Source organism: Perca flavescens, chromosome 6, assembly GCF_004354835.1.
Source record: "Perca flavescens isolate YP-PL-M2 chromosome 6, PFLA_1.0, whole genome shotgun sequence".
Taxonomy (NCBI): Eukaryota; Metazoa; Chordata; class Actinopteri; order Perciformes; family Percidae; genus Perca; species Perca flavescens.
This window is the reverse complement of record NC_041336.1, coordinates 16,952,716-16,968,586: the sequence shown is the minus strand read 5'-3', so window position 1 is coordinate 16,968,586 and position 15,871 is coordinate 16,952,716. Positions and strand designations below refer to the sequence as shown.

Sequence of the window (15,871 nt, the reverse complement as noted above, 5' to 3'; positions counted from 1 at the left end):
TTCAATCTAGATTTAAAAATGTGAACTGAGTGAGCCCATAGAAATATATATATTCTTTTTCTATGGGGAGGCCATTCCAAAGATGAGGAGGTGAAGCTAATTTGAACAACTTCTTATAGGCTACTGTTGGGCATCTTTATTTATAACATTGCATGATCATATTTCATAAGATAAATATATGCTTTAGGGAAAATTTCTAACCTGTAAAGTAGTTTCATGTAAAGTACTTATGCCTTAAAATTGCACTAAAGCACATTACTTGTAATGTAATGTAAGTGTACGTTTGTATGCAGTTATTTTCCACCATTTTGCATGAGTATTTCCTACATTTGATGTTTTTCCACCTTTTTGATTGGGTAAACATTTTCATGCATGACTTTTACTTGTAATTGATTATTTTTTACATTTTACTGCAAATAGTATTTCTGGATAATTTTGTTTTTGTAGCTAGCAACCAATCCAGATCTGATGGACTTTGATCTCCTGCGCAATATGTATTTCACCTAAAACCTTTTACGTTTTACCAGAGAGGACTTAGTATAAAGGATCTTTGGTTTTACTCAGACTGTTAACATGTTAACATCTCTTTTTCCCTCAAGCCCCCCGCCCATATGACAAGCCGTCAAGCCCTGACATCTTCTGGCGTAGACCATTTGAGAATACGAAACCATCGCATCGTTACGCGACACTCCAAGCGATCGGTGAAGGGTTTTGTGGGTCATGGAGGAGGAAGGTAAATAAAGAGGAGCGCTAATAACAGATAGCGGCTGATTTCAGACGGTTACCGGGAGGTTTGACACTGCGGCAACTTTTGTTGTAATACGGTTGGAGAGGACAGACCGGAGAGGAGGGACTGTCGCTTCGGCTCCAGCAGCAGCTGTCGGCGGTGAGATGAACATCATGCTACCCGTCTATTCATGCCTCTCTGGCTGCATACAACAGGAATGATCTCTGCACTGGCCCTACAGTAGCTAGCTAGTACCGTCAGCTAACGCTAGCTACACTCGCCAATTGCTGAAAGACAAAACGGATCGTTAGTTATTTTAATCGTCTCCGTTTGATTTGCTACTTAATGAGCAGCGTGTTGGCTAACGTTAAATAAGAAGAGATACACAGGGTAACGTTTACCCTTTAAGCTGACTGATGTTGCAGTTTATGACTGAAGCCACAGTTAGCATCGGACAAAACAACGCTATCAGTGTGTACACACTGCTCCCAGTCAGTTAAGTGGTTTGACACATGACAGCAGTTTGACAGTTAAAAAGCACCTAAATGCTGGCAGCTGGTTGCTTTCAGGTGTACCCTGTTAAATATGTTCCTCCAACTGAAACTAATTTCACAATTAAGTTGGAATATGTGTCAATGTGCAGGCCAAAGCACACACCTCTTCTTCCACAGTTAATGCACACAGTAGGCTTGTGACGGTGAAGTGAGCAAGTAAACAGGTATCACAGTGTCCTGTCTGTGATAGTGTGTGTATTAATATCTGTGTCTAATCCTCTTGCTTTGACCCTAATCATCATACAGCACAGCAGCTCTTTGAAACAGCAGGGGGAATAACATGTTCATCTAATGCCTAGAGTCCAGAGTGATGGGCAGTCCACTTGTAGAGTGGATTCTCTTGTGTAACATTTTCTGTAATGTTTTTAGGTGAAGAGTGGAGTAGACAGGGATTTTAAGTTCTATTCCTGACAGTTCATTATGGAAATTGTAATCATTACATATCTCTCCAGGGGATAGAGAAGTTGAGTAGGCCAGCATGTACAACAGTTTGTCAGCTGTTCATCCTGGATATGGGTCAGTGAGTTGAGCAGCAGGGTTTCTCTTGGACCACATATTATTTGCAAGGTTTGCATATAGCCTGGACTGAATCGTCGTCACAAGGGTTTTTGTTTTGTAATTGTTTTGCTTTTGGAGGATTCAGGTGAGTGATCATCTGATAAATGAGGACCAAATAGAACCTTATATGAATATCATATTGATGACATGATACCAAGTCTGGGTGTCATTAACATAAAGATACAAAAATGTCAAGTAATTTGTTCATTACCGTTCTTGGAAATATAAACAGGTTTTATTTTCTGCAAAACCCTTCATTTCAAGTCAAATTTTTGGAATAAATGTCTCAACAAAATTGTCGAAGAACTTTGCCAAAATAATAATAATATAAATGTTTTTTATTTGAATAAGGAAATATCTCAGAATTTTAAAGCAGGTTTCACCTGACAGTTTTTGATATTTGGTGCAATGGACATATTTCACAGCTTGGTACCAAAGACGTTTTTAGGATAATGCCCAGCCCTGTATGATAGCAATTGTCTATGATTTTGGTTATAACAATATGATGATATAGCTTTAAATGTTGTCTTTTTGTCATTGCTAAAATCCTCTCAACTTACTAGACTAGCTGAGTGAAATATGCAGTGAATGCCTGTGTCTGCTGGGCCATCATATCCACATTATTAATGGTTCACCCTAAGCCAGGAAGCGACACGGAAAACAGCAGATGGAGCTTGAGTTTAGTTATGTGACATGAGATCTGAGCAGTGTGGACACGTTTGACATGTTAAATATCACTGGAGGGTTTGTATTGTGCATTTGTTTTTTGGACTTTAAGATAAAAATGAAACCTTTCATGTTGACCGGGCATTTCTAAAGAGCTGACTTTATTTGTGCAGAATGCTTCATTTTGTTTTTGTATGTGGGTAACCTGAACGGCTGTCATCTCATCATTTGGGAATTAAACCTAATCTTGTGCAGTTTACCTTTTGAGTGATCAAAATGCTGTGTTTCACTTTGACTGTGAATAGTCTAAAAAAATAATTCCATAGACTTTCTTAAACACAGACTGAATGCTTTGCAAATTGTCAATTGATGAAACTGAAACAAATTGAATAATTAATCTTCTCTCAGTTCTCAGGTGGTCTGATTGGGTTTGCCTCGTCCTTGTGTTGCCATGGCGATGCGGGAGTTGGTGGAGGCAGAATGTGGGGGAGCCAATCCCCTCATGAAGTTGACCAGTCACATGAGCAAGGAAGGGGGTGCATGGCGACACCGCTCAACACCTACAGTGAGTTATTTGTACACAACCGTTAGTCGTTCAAATAGCTGAATTTATCAGCTAAATCATTTCCTACAAAGAGGAAATATATCAGTGTTATCATCAAAATGCTGCTTGACAAAAGAAATGTCCGTAGTTGTTCTGTTACCTAATTTTTTTTCTTTTTTTTTTTTTCTCAGATTCCCCCCTCTCCGATTGAAATTGCAACTGAAGAAGAGGTCAGCGCTTATGCCCCTTTCCATATTCAGTAATATTTTGTTGACTATAATACTGTATAATGTTTAATAAAAGTCCCCCACTCTGAAGCAATTTCAGGTGTCTAGCTCTGTGTATACTAGGTGCAATTTCTTAATGTATTCTCTAAAAAGTAGAATACTGTTTTTTATTTTTGCTGCAGCTGGTGAATGAGTTCCTTCAAGCGCCCCCCCGGCCCCCACACACATTTGACATGGGTCAGCTGTTGGAGGAAATGCAGCAGATCGACCAGCAGAGCTACAGACAAGCTCCACAGAGAGGTACATGCCATTATTATTACTTTAGTGTTTGTATGGCTTAGGCTTAAGTCTGTGCACAAACTGTTTTCAGCATTTTAAGCACCACATATTTCCATGCCATAGCTCCTGATGTGGCAGCGTTAGCCCTCTCTGGTGATTGGACGGCCGAGTTCCTCTCAGGTCCTGACTCTGCCTCCACACCGGGGCTCATCGCTCTTGGTGATGCAGCAGATGCTGATTGGACAAAAGAATTTATCGCTGAGGCTGCAGGTAGCATGAGTTTGTTATAGTTTTTACTTTTTTGCTCTCCTGTGTTGTCACTCTGGAAACACACTGTGCTTTATGAGCACTGGTGTCAACATCAGTTTGTCATCAGTCATCCAATCTTTACTGACACCCGAGCAAACTTGCTTTGGATAAATCATTTTATTTTTTTTGCATCGTTTGTACTTTTTAAAATGTGCCTATGTTTTTTTTTTTTTTTTTTTTTTTTTTTTTTTCTCTGCTCCAGATCCTGGACGGTGGGCCGAGGAGTATCTGGAGCAGTCGGAGGAGAAGTTGTGGCTGGGAGACCTGGGAGACAAGGAGAACGAATGGTTAGAACAGGGGATAGGGGACATGCATGTAAAGCGTTGAAAGTTTGCAGATGAAAAATGGCTTATATAAAGGCTACGTTGGGCACATTGCAATACATGTGGAGCAAGAGGCAAGAATAACAGAGAACAGGAGCAAAGGTAGGCAAAGGATAGCGTATTTGAACCTTGATTATGTTCTTGTCTAATTGTTGAGTGGATGCGTCTGTTGAATTTCAAATGTTCCGACTTTGAACCTTGTTTGATTATGTTAAGCTCATCCAAAGAAGAGCTCTGTCAAAAGGCAAAGTAGCATCAGAACAGGACATGAAAGGGGCCTTTTAGATGTCTAATCATCAACGTAGTACACTGACCTCAAAAGCACTGGCTTGTACAACAATGCAAAGTACAACCTTCAGCCTGGATTGATTTGTTCCAGCCTACATATGCAGAGCGAAATATAACCGTTTCTTTTAATCATCTTACAACTCCTTACAGCATAATATTAACATTCTCTTGTTGTTAATGCGTCAGGACAAAGGAGTATCAGCCAGGGGAGGAGCTGAGGCAGACAGCCAATGAGCTTGTCTCAAAGGTTGACGACCCCAAGTTACAAAACACTGAGGTGAGCAGTGTGTTCATGTCTCTCTCCATGTCAGTCATTGGATTCTTTATCCTCTATCACCATATCTATTTTCCTTTAACATTTTTGTAGAGTAGTTCCTTGGGAGCATAGTGAATTGGTAATGTTGATGACTTAAGTTTCATTGTGTTTGTTTTTTTTAGTTTGGAAAGAAAGTAGTTGGTTTGGAAAGAAACTAGCATTGTATTAGTATAAACCTGACCAATTACTAATGGTAATGGTAAAATGCTTTTTTTTTGTCATTTTATTTTTATTTTTTTTCCGTTGTTGTGTAGTTCCTGCGATTCATTAGGCAGATTGGCGAGGGCAGTGTGACAGTGGAGAGCAGAACAGACAAACAGCTCAAAGATAAAGCTCAGGCCAAGGAGGCTCAGAACTGGGCCTCCAACCTCAACCAGGTACGAGTCACTGCCCACTGAGGAGGGGATGGTTGCAACTGGGATCACATTGGGGAGGCACATTGGTTCACTTTTGCACAGTATAGACTATGCCTTGTGACTCATCACCCCAGTATCTGATGCAGAGTAACATTTTCCACTAATGTAACCAAAAGCAGCCGCAATACACTCCCTGTAATATGAAGCTCAAGGCTGCACAGCATTGCAGATGGAATTTGTTCAGCAATGAGAGAACTCTTCTCTTCTAATGCATTTATGTTTTAATGTCAACCAAGCGCTGGTTATTCCCACTTTGATTCAGTTTCTTTCAGTCCTTGATTTTACTGGGGTTTTAAGTAATGACTTTGACTTCATTGAGTTCAGGCCGAAAAAAGCTAATGCCAGATTTGGGGATTTTAACTAGATTTTCCCATGAAAAGGCAATATTATCGAAGCCCATTTCTGCTAAGAAAGGAAAAAAATAGATCAAAAGTTATATATATTATTAAGTCAAAACTTAATTTTGATTTAGTAAGTCAAAATGTTTACTAATAATCTCATGATTTTGACTTGTTAACTGAAGAGTTTTACCTATTATCTATGAAATCAGTTTTGAGATAGTAAGTCTACATTTTTGACTCAAGGTTGGAGTGCGGAACCTTTTCTCCCCTGTCTGGCAGTGAGAGTAATTACTCAATCAAGACTGTCGGCCTGCTTAAGAAACAGTGGGATTTATAACACCCTGTCGCTGTGGGTCCCCCCCCTTCCTGCCAAGGTATTGGGTAATACAGGTAGACTGACACACCGTGTACAATCAGAGAGCCAGAATAAGCAGCTACTCTGTGAAGAACTGTAAGTGAGTGAACAAGGTTTGTTGACGACACGTCGTGTACTGCTCGTGTGATGCCGTTTTTTGTGGAGTTAATAAACTACTCGTTTTGAGAAATCCGAAATGCTACTTGCTATTTTTTTTTAAAAACTACTCAAACACCACCTGTTCACCACAGCCTACAACCTCCCTTAGCTAGAAGATCACAGTAATTTCTGTAGTGTCCTTGGATTTCATTAAAGGCGCTATATAAATAAATTGTTGTTTTATTATTATTATTATTATTATTATTATTATTATTATTATTATTATTATTACAATAAGCTGTATCGACACTTCTGGTGCGTCAGCACGTTAATGTCCCCACAGAAGCCACCACTCTGGTATACTGAGAAATACAGAGAGCTTTCCCTGGCGGCGATAGGCTAAAGCAGCATTGTGTGAACTTGTTTAGCAAGGGCTTGAATGACGTTCATTTAAAAGTTTTGCACTCAGAATTGTGACTTACTATCTCATAATTAAGATTTTTTTTGTATTTTATTTTATCATGCCTAACATTTCATTTATTCTTTTTTCTATCCTGGTAGAACTGGGCGTCCATATTATACTGTGCATGTGTAGCTCTCAGCCTTGTTTATGATGAATATCTGTTCACCGTGGCTCCATTGTACTTAATTGCCCTCTAACTCTGACATGTACTTTCCCCATTTTTTGACCTGCCTTCGAACTATCGGCTTTGCCATTTCCTCAATTAACAACCGCCATTCATCTGTTCCTCCTCCTACTACTTAAAATTACTCCTACTCCGCCCACCCCTCAAAAAACAAACCTCCTCACCAACCGTACCCTCCTCCTCAAAACATTACCCCATTCCCCATCGCCACCCCTCCTCCCCATCGCCACCCCTCCTCGCCTCCCGCCATAGTTCCTGACAGAGTCCGGGGGAGGGAGTCTTCCCTTGGAACCCCCAGAGAGGAATGAGAAGATTGAGAAAGTAAAAGCTAAACAAGCAGAGCAGTGGGCCCAGGTCATCAGGCAGGTATGACCTTTGTGGTCTTGGTATTGGCTGCAGTTATTGATATATTTAAAGTTTTTGGACTAGTTTTGTAGGATTCTGTCCTACACATAAACTGTAACATACTCTCAGCGTTTCATTATTTTGTTGCTGTTGAGTGATTTTTGTTTCTGAGGGAAAAAACAAGGGAAAAAAATCAGGAGTTCATTAGGAAGAAATGTAAGAAAGGAGTAGGAGAAAATTAGCTTTTTCTGTGTTGTTTCTTCTTTCATTTCCTTTCCATTCACTTCCCTCTATATTTTTCCCATTTTAATATACCCATCCTCGGCTCTAATAACGATTTTCATGACTCAAGTCAACCACTGTCATCGCTCTGATTCAGGTGTCAGAGGAATCGGCTGAAGCCTGGGTAGATGAGTTTGCCACATCAGGACCGGATTTCCAGCAAGCTAAAGCTGCAGTGGAGGTGAGACAAGAGTTAAAGTCCTTTGCACCATGACCTCCAGAAGCTTTTTTTCAGCTGGGTCTAACATTGGACGAGTTAGCGTGATCAGCTGAATAGCTTAGCGCAGGTGCTAATGGATCCACGTTTGTATCTCGTAAATGACCCCACTAATAATGCCCGAAATGATACCAAACTTCTACACTAGTACAAATAGGTTATGTACTCATAAAACAATGGATTGGAAAGTTTGTAAGTACACCAGAAGTTTATGTAAATAACATTTGCCTGTTTGCTTCTGCTCTCTGCTGCTACTGCTACCGGCAGTAAGACGAGTGCTTAGGGACGTCTACAAATTACAACACTGAAAAGAGATACAACAAAAATATTTATTAATTTAACGTGCTGTAGTATAACTAGCAGGAGACAAGTTATAATTGAGGTAAGTTTGGAGACATTACCTTATTTAATCATTAAATTAATAAATATTTTTGTTGTATCTCTTTTCGGTGTTGTAATTTGTAGACGTCCCTAAGCACTCGTCTTTCTGCCGGTAGCAGTAGCAGCACTAAGCTATTCAGCTGATCACGCTAACTCGTTCAATGTTCGACCCAGGTGAAAAAAGCTTCTGGAGGGTTGTTTGGCTCGAGGTCATGGTGCAAAGGACCCTAGGGTGAAATTACTCCGAACCATCACTTTAATGACAACTTTAACTCACAAAGATACAGCTAAAGTACTGTATATTAACTGGGAGCAGTGGTAATGTAGAGGGTAAAGCACACTGTGTCCTGGAACATAGAGGCTTAAAAATGGAAATTGATTGGTCTAAATAATTAATGCTGTTTGAGGGGGGAAAAAAAACATTGTCTCTATCGACTTAGTTATGCTACAAAACCCCATCAATACACTCTTGTCTGTCCCTTGGAAAAGTAAAGGTCAAATATGTCTATAATACAGGATGATATATGATACAAGGAGGCTGTGAAGTAATGATGTGTATCTGTCATGTTGTCAGAGTGATGTGGATTTCTGGGAGAAGCTGCAGCAGGAGTGGGAGGAGATGGCCAAGAGGGACGCAGAGAGCCACCCCTGGCTGTCTGACTTCGATCAGCTACTCAGCACTTCTTATGACAAGGTAGCTGTCAACCTGCTCAGAACAGGCTGAGAAATGCTGTCTTTTTACATGTTTAAGGATTTCATAATTTTTGCAGATACTGCTTTTCTTGATGTCTGAAAGTGATCATTCTTGTTCTCAACACTATACATAGAAAAACTCTCTTCTTGTTTTCCTTGTGTTTGTCGTAGGGCTATCAGTTTGAAGAGGAGAACCCCTACTTAACCCACCCAGACCCTTTGTCAGAGGGAGTGAAGAGGATGGAGGCGGGGGACATCCCTGGTGCCGTACGGTTCTTTGAAAGTGCTGTACAGAGAGAACCAGACAACCAGCTGGTAAGACTCTTACAGCCTGTGGCTTTATTTGCATTTTCCAGTCTCCAATTTTTTGACCACCCTGTCAAAAACTGTCCAAAAAGTCTCCTTACTTGTGTTTTTACTCATGTTTGTCTCCACACAGAAAACAGTTGTAATGATGCTCTGATGTGTGTACATTTCTTTTCATTAAATTGCAGGCATGGCAATATCTGGGAACCTGCCAGGCAGAGAACGAGCAAGAATTTGCTGCCATCAGTGCTCTCCGCAGGTGGGCAATCCAAATTGCTAAATGCTAATATAAATTGTAGGGATGCACCATATCCAGATTTTGGGGGTTCGGCCGAATACCGAATCAACTGGTTAAGATTCTTCCGAAACCGAATACTGAATCCTACTCCCATCCTCAGTCCATTAACACAGTAAACACATTAATGAAGTAAACAAATGGTTAAAGGTGCAGTAGGTAAGCCTTATAAAACTAACTTTCTGTCATATTTGCTGAAAATGACCCTATGTTCCAGTAGAACTACATGAAGCAGGTAATTAAATAAAAAAATAATCTGGCTCCTCTGGCACCAACTACAGCCTGTAGTGCGATTTGCAGAAATCCACAGCTCCCTGTTCAGATGCTCCAATCAGGGCCAGGGGAGTGTCTAACTGCGTGTCAATCACTGCTCATGCACATGCATTCATTCTCCCTTGTGGAGGGGGGGGCTTAGGAGACCGTTTTGGGCTTTAGCAGAAAGGGGGGGAGGGACTAGGGCTGGGCGATATATCGATATTAAAAATATATCGATATATTTTTAAATGAGATATGGAATTAGACCATATCGCATATATCGATATAGTTCAAATGTGATCCTTGCTCCCATAGATATATACACAGATGTCGCCTTGAGGTTCTAAACATACGTCAAAACCGCCGCCATCTTGGAACAGGGGTCCGAAGCATTCAGATCAACGCTAAAGATGCCGGACTTTTGTACTGCTTAATTATGTTCGATAGAGGAAATGAAAAGAACAAACCGCAATGAATAACATTTAACAGGTGACAATGTGTTTTATGATTATGTATGCCGCCTTCGACCAGCAATCTGAGCTCCGGCGGCAGCGGGAGGCGGAGAGCTCCGTGGCCGGCCGCAGCGTCTCTTCCCCCGGTAAAAACACAGCTTTGCCTCGCTGCTGCGCCGGTCCCCGCTGATCCAGATCGGACCAGCCAAAGACAGAGTGGTGATCGGTAGGATCTTACACGTAGTCCAGGACGACCTGTATGTCGATATCGGGCGGAAAGTTCCACTAAGTTTGCGGCGGCAGGCAGGGACGGAGAGAAGCTACAGCGGGGCAGCAGAGACCGTCTGCAGCTGCAGGATCTGGAGCTCGGTGCCCGTTAAAATGACATGTAACGCATAAATACATACAGAAATAAATAGTGGAGGAATGAGCCTGGACATTTCAGTCTGTTTTAAACTTCACCTTGAAGCAGAAACTCTTAGTTCAGAAGGGTGAAGTTTCCGTTTGGACTCAGATCTGTGAACCGATCATAATAAATATTCTTTGTATTAACACATTAATTAGTTTCTTTGTTTTGTAGTCGATAGTTCATCTTTTAGTTTACTTAAGTGGAAGCAGTATCAAGTGGAAGAATGGGACTATAAACCTAGGCTTACAGGCATGAGGCATTACATTTTGAACAAAGTAGATTATATTAATATCAAAAGCTTAATTGACCTTTGGAACGAATCACAAATATGGAGCTTTGATTTCAAAAAAGGTACACCTGTTATACAGTATTTAGGTTTACATTTTATTGTTATTTGAACAGCTGAGCATTTAATCATGAACCAGGTGAAGAAACCGGTTTATTATTTATTTGATTTTGCAACTGTTTCTATGAAACTACTTGTGACATGTCAAATTTTAATTTGGTTTTGACTGAACATTTGCTCTCACGGAAAAAATATCGGGATCCATCCATCCATCCATCCATCCATCTTCGTCCGCTTAATTTGTCGGGTCGCGGGGGAGCATGAAGGGGACCCCAAACTTCCCTTTCCCGAAAAAACATTAACCAGCTCCGACTGGGGATCGATATTCAGCCAAAATAATCCACCTAGTCCTGGGGGATATGGGGCACTTTTACCAGATGTCCATATCAGCGGCTCTCTCGAGCTCCTCACGGAGTGAGCTTCTCCCTAAGGAGGGACCCTGAGCCCCAAAAGTTGTTGATGTATTCAAAATTATCGGGATATGACTTTTGGTCCATATCGCCCAAGTCCTGAGAAGTTGTTGATGTTCAAATTCCCAATCTTCCCAATCCTACCTACAGCACCTTAACACAAGTTTTTAGCTGTGACTGTTCTTCCTTTGCCGTACCTGAAGCTGCTGCATTTTGGTTGCTGTCTGTAGATTTCTTCATGCACAACTCGTATTCTTTTGGATGTTTCATACGCAAATGTTTTAACAGCGGCAATGTTGTGTATTGTTTGGGGTCTTCGCCACCACGAGACAAATCGGCATTGCAAATTGAACATGTAGCTCGACTTGAATCGCCTTCTTTTGACTGAAAGTATTGCCAAACAAAACTTTTTCTGCTCACGAGTTCCATTTTCACTTTCTCACAGCCTACTGCATTGAACGCTCCACCTACGTAAACCCCTTCCTCTAATCAACGGCGGCGTCATTACGTCGACCAGCATAGTGCGTGTAGTGCAAGCGTAGGGTTCGATTCGGTGGAAAGAAATTCTAAGGTTCGGCAGAAACCGAACCCCGTCAAAAAGCACAATATTCGGCCGAAGCCGAATCCTGGGTTCAGTGCATCCCTAATAAATTGTTACTTCAGATTCACAATTGTATTTAGAAACAGTTGGAGACTACATATACGTAGTGCATCTGAGTTTGTTGGGCTATTACAGTTCCTCTGGAAGATTATTTTGTATAGTCACCTGTTTTCTTTGCAGACATTGTTTGGAAATTGTAAATGTTATGATGCTTATGGTGCTTTTCTATTTTGAAATTAGTCCTGATTCACTCGTTTGTAGCTTAATAATGAGCTTAATGAATGTTGGCTCAAGCTGTTTTTCTACTACCTCTTTTGAGTGAGTCCACAACAAAATTCAAATAGTTGTATATAAATCTAGTCTAAAATGTCTAAATGAGGAAATAGATTCCATCCTGTTACCTTATTAATACGAGTGTATGGCGATCTTCCAGCTTGAGTTTTTGTGTCTGTAGTCACCGCCTTATCTAGTTTCCCCTCTTTCCATGTATGTGACAATTTCTAACATTTGCTTTCTTGACTAAAAGCATGTCGTTGTTATTCCCTCTGACTTTTTATTCCTCTCTATTTTTAATAGATGTATAGAGCTGAAGAACGACAACCTGACTGCTCTGATGGCGTTGGCCGTCAGTTTCACTAACGAATCGCTGCACAGGCAGGCCTGTGAGACTCTTCGTGATTGGCTAAAACACAATCCAAAATACCGTTCTGTGTGGGAGCAGAAGGAGGGTGAACCCCAACAGGATGGTGCCAGAGAAAGAGAGAAGGAGAGGGAGCGGTTCGGGTCACTGCTGCCGGAGTGAGTATCCCACACGTGGGATTCAGACTGATTTCAGTTTTAATCCTGAACATGCAGATCCAGAATTCTAAAATGTTTGTCATATATATATTGTATTAACTTTGTCTTCTCACTCTTTGCCCCTTACTTTTTTTTTTTTTTTTTTTTCTGGCACAGATCCTTGTTTACTGATGTCCAGTCCCTGTTCCTGCATGCAGCCAACTCTGACCCCGCCCAGGTGGACCCCCAGCTGCAGTGCGGTCTGGGAGTTCTCTTCAACCTCAGCGGAGAGTACGACAAGGCGGTGGACTGCTTCAGCGCTGCTCTGTCTGTCACACCACAGGTTAGTGTAGAAGCCAGTTCTGAGATCCTAATGTCTGTCTTCACACTGCATGCTCTGTTTGGTTTCTGAGCTCTCTCTTTTTTCTTCTTCTGTTTTCATCAGGACTACCTGCTGTGGAACAAGTTGGGTGCCACACTCGCCAATGGAAGCCGCTCAGAGGAGGCTGTGGCCGCCTACAGGAGAGCTCTGGAGCTGCAGCCTGGTTTCATCCGTAGTCGCTACAACTTGGGAATCAGCTGTGTCAACTTAGGAGCACACAGGTAAGGAATTCTTTTGGTTTGTATTTTGTTTCAAAAAGGGTAATTTTGACAAAAGAATTGTCGGTTTTTAGCTTTAAAAGGGATGTTTTTTGGTTGTAGTTATCACGTTAACTGCTTAATGTTACATTAGACGGATTCCATGGATGATTTACTGAATTGTGAATTACTTTGTAGCCCAATATACTAAACAAACTAAAGGAAAGGTTGTTCCAAGCATGAGCTAATGAGCTAAAGATTTGTGTAAAATGGGTGAAAGGAACATTACGTGTGCCTAATGTAAGTTGTTAGACTAAAAGTTTTAAATGGGTTTGATTATTTCATGAAAGATGTAGTTGGTTTGATCAAGCATTTAAAGTCAAAGAAAAGATATCACTTGTTAAAGGTGATATATTTAACACACACATTGCTTTACACCAGGTTTACATTGGTTGCAAAGCACCAGTAAGCGCTGCACGATTCCTTTCAGCACCCATGTTAAGCGATTGTGCTGTTCACATAGCACGCACCATGTTCGCAGTTACTTGTCTAACATTTTGGGGAAAAAACATGTTTGTCTTGTGTTAGTTTCAAATTAAATATTAGCAAATGATTGTGCTGTCTTGTTGTATCTGGTGTAATATTTAAACCTAACAAACCTTGGTGTAGTGCAATTCTTTTACTACTCACTAGATGGCAACAGCAGTTTTGTAAAGCACAATCATTTGCCAGTTTATTGGGTACACTTTGCTAAAAACAATGTTGTTTAATACAACGGCTCTGAAATAAATGCTACTTTTTTATAAGGGTCAAAATGTTTGAAAATGTCTCAGAGAGGTGATGATTTAACTTTCTGTTTGTTTTGGAGGCTGCAGTTTCTGGGGCTGTTGAACTGTATTGCATTATACTGAGAGGTCATGTTTCTAATATTTTGTCCACCCCATTCATATATCAGAGGGTAAAAAAAAAAAAAAAAAAAAAAAAAGCTCTGTCAGGAAAAACGTTTCATTATTATATTTGTTTATAACATATATATTGTATTACTTCAACTATTATCTTATTGGTGTGAAAGTATTTAGGTAAACCTAATATCAGAAACTCTGGCTAAAATGAGCTGTTGTTCATCCTGTCCTGCTTTCCTTCTACTTTATCCTCAGAGAGGCAGTGGAGCACTTCCTAGAAGCTCTGTCTCTACAGCGCCAGGCCGCTGGGGATGGGGCAAGAGCTGCAAGGGGGCTTGGAGGTGCCGCAGCCACCGTGATGTCTGACAACATCTGGTCCACCCTGCGTATGGCTCTCAGTATGATGGGAGAGAGCGCTCTGTACGCTGCAGCAGACCGTCGGGACTTGGACACATTGCTGGCTCACTTCTGCCAGAGAGAGGTGGACGGCGGGACTGAATGAAAATCAGCCAGGGGAGGGCTTATTGAGTGTGAATGCGTTTCGCTGGGAGGTAAATGTTTGGGTGAGTGAATGAAGCGGAGAGGAATCAGAGAGGTAATGGTTACAGAGAAATGGACAAGGAAGACACTGTGAATTATCCACCATCCCTGAGACATCATCTTGTCGTCATGTGCGCTTGAATAACTTCTGTCAAATATTGCAGTATTAGTGTCTACCTGGAAGACGCAGCCAGCAACAATACAGTCATGTCACTGTATTTTACATGTCTGACGGTCCTCACATTTACTCTTACTCTGTTGATCTGGAGAACTGGGTCTAATAAAATGTCACTTTTGTTGTTGATTTGAAATTTTTTTTCTCAGTGAAGAAAGTAAAAGATGAATGATGATGAATGCAATGTGGATCGTTATCAAGACACTCGATGCTTTCACAGTTTTTTCTTAAGAGAAGGTTGTAAGTTGAACTGTATACTCACTGCAAATATGTAGATTAAAGGTACAAGGTGTTGCTGTGACATTGAAAAGAGTACTGCTTTTTGTTAAAAGTGCTCTCAGCAGCATTGGTCCGGTCCAGAGTACAAACACTAATCAGAAGTGCTACAGCAAGTTTTTCCTTTTCTTTTCTTTTTATACTTTTATTTAATTCTTTAGTAATCAAGTATCAGCCAGGATAATGAACTGACAACCTGTGTGTGTGTGTGTGTGTGTGTGTGTGTGTGTGTGTGTGTGTGTGTGTGTGTGTGTGTGTGTGTGTGTGTGTGTGTGTGTGTGTGTGTGTGTGTGTGTGTGTGTGTGTGTGTGTGTGTGTGTGTGTGTGTGTGTGTGTGTGTGTGTGATTATATGTTAAGATCATATAATTGTAATATTGATAATGATTTCTCTGGGCTCCTCCCATCTTTTGCTCTTTTTCATATTGCTCTTGTAAAACAATTTGCTTCGTAAAATAATGCTTTATGCCATATTGTGTATTGTAACATAATCGTTGCACTATAATTGTGTTCAGGCTAGTTGCATCCTGACTGCAATGTTTAATAAAATATTCAGCAATAAAGCTTTGATTCCAAACATCTGTAGGTAATTGTTTTTTCTGTATCAATGAACAAAATGGCTGACATAAAATAAGTACAAAGTTATGAAAAGAAACAAATGGCAACTAAATAAATGTAAATCTCAATTATGTTATGAATAATAAAAGAAAATAGTTTAAGTATTTATATTGGGTTTTTAATTACAACTGTAGAGGTTTTACTTTAAATATTTGAATTCTTTCTTTAGTTAGTATGTCAGTTTATATATGGAGCCTGGGGTGTGCCACCAGATAATGTGTACTGACTTAATTAAAACATAATTTTTATACAAATGTAGTTAATCAATTTATATTATATTTTGAAAATATCCAATGATTTTAACTAACACTGTGCAGGAAATGTCTATAATTAATTATAATTATTACGCTGACACACTCTAGCAT

The 15,871-nt window shown here is 40.4% G+C and overlaps 1 protein-coding gene across 4 annotated transcripts; it reads left to right on the top strand.

The window, feature by feature from the left end:
• Positions 1–589: 589 nt before the first annotated feature.
• Positions 590–15,143, top strand: pex5 (peroxisomal biogenesis factor 5). Of its 4 annotated transcripts, none has more exons than XM_028580948.1 (16): positions 590–886; positions 2,921–3,070; positions 3,241–3,279; positions 3,459–3,576; positions 3,679–3,825; positions 4,067–4,151; positions 4,662–4,752; positions 5,046–5,168; positions 7,374–7,457; positions 8,449–8,568; positions 8,739–8,882; positions 9,062–9,132; positions 12,218–12,439; positions 12,596–12,761; positions 12,864–13,021; positions 14,155–15,143. In XM_028580948.1, the coding sequence occupies exons 2-16, from the start codon at positions 2,957–2,959 to the stop codon at positions 14,399–14,401; spliced, it is 1,929 nt and encodes a 642-aa protein (XP_028436749.1). In that variant the 5' UTR covers positions 590–886; positions 2,921–2,956; the 3' UTR covers positions 14,402–15,143. The 4 variants fall into 4 exon arrangements, with proteins under 4 accessions (XP_028436749.1, XP_028436747.1, XP_028436750.1 ...); XM_028580946.1 differs by having other exon boundaries at positions 2,914–3,070; XM_028580947.1 differs by lacking the exon at positions 590–886 and adding an exon at positions 1,363–1,445 and having other exon boundaries at positions 2,914–3,070.
• The last annotated feature ends 728 nt before the right edge of the window (positions 15,144–15,871 follow it).

Bases quoted from the DNA above. Each gene is read 5' to 3' on its own strand.
- pex5 (XM_028580948.1), top strand. From the start codon at position 2,957: ATGGCGATGCGGGAGTTGGTGGAGGCAGAATGTGGGGGAGCCAATCCC. The intron at 9,133-12,217 runs GTGGGCAATCCA...TATTTTTAATAG, and splicing joins GCCATCAGTGCTCTCCGCAG to ATGTATAGAGCTGAAGAACG. The intron at 12,440-12,595 runs GTGAGTATCCCA...TTTCTGGCACAG, and splicing joins TTCGGGTCACTGCTGCCGGA to ATCCTTGTTTACTGATGTCC.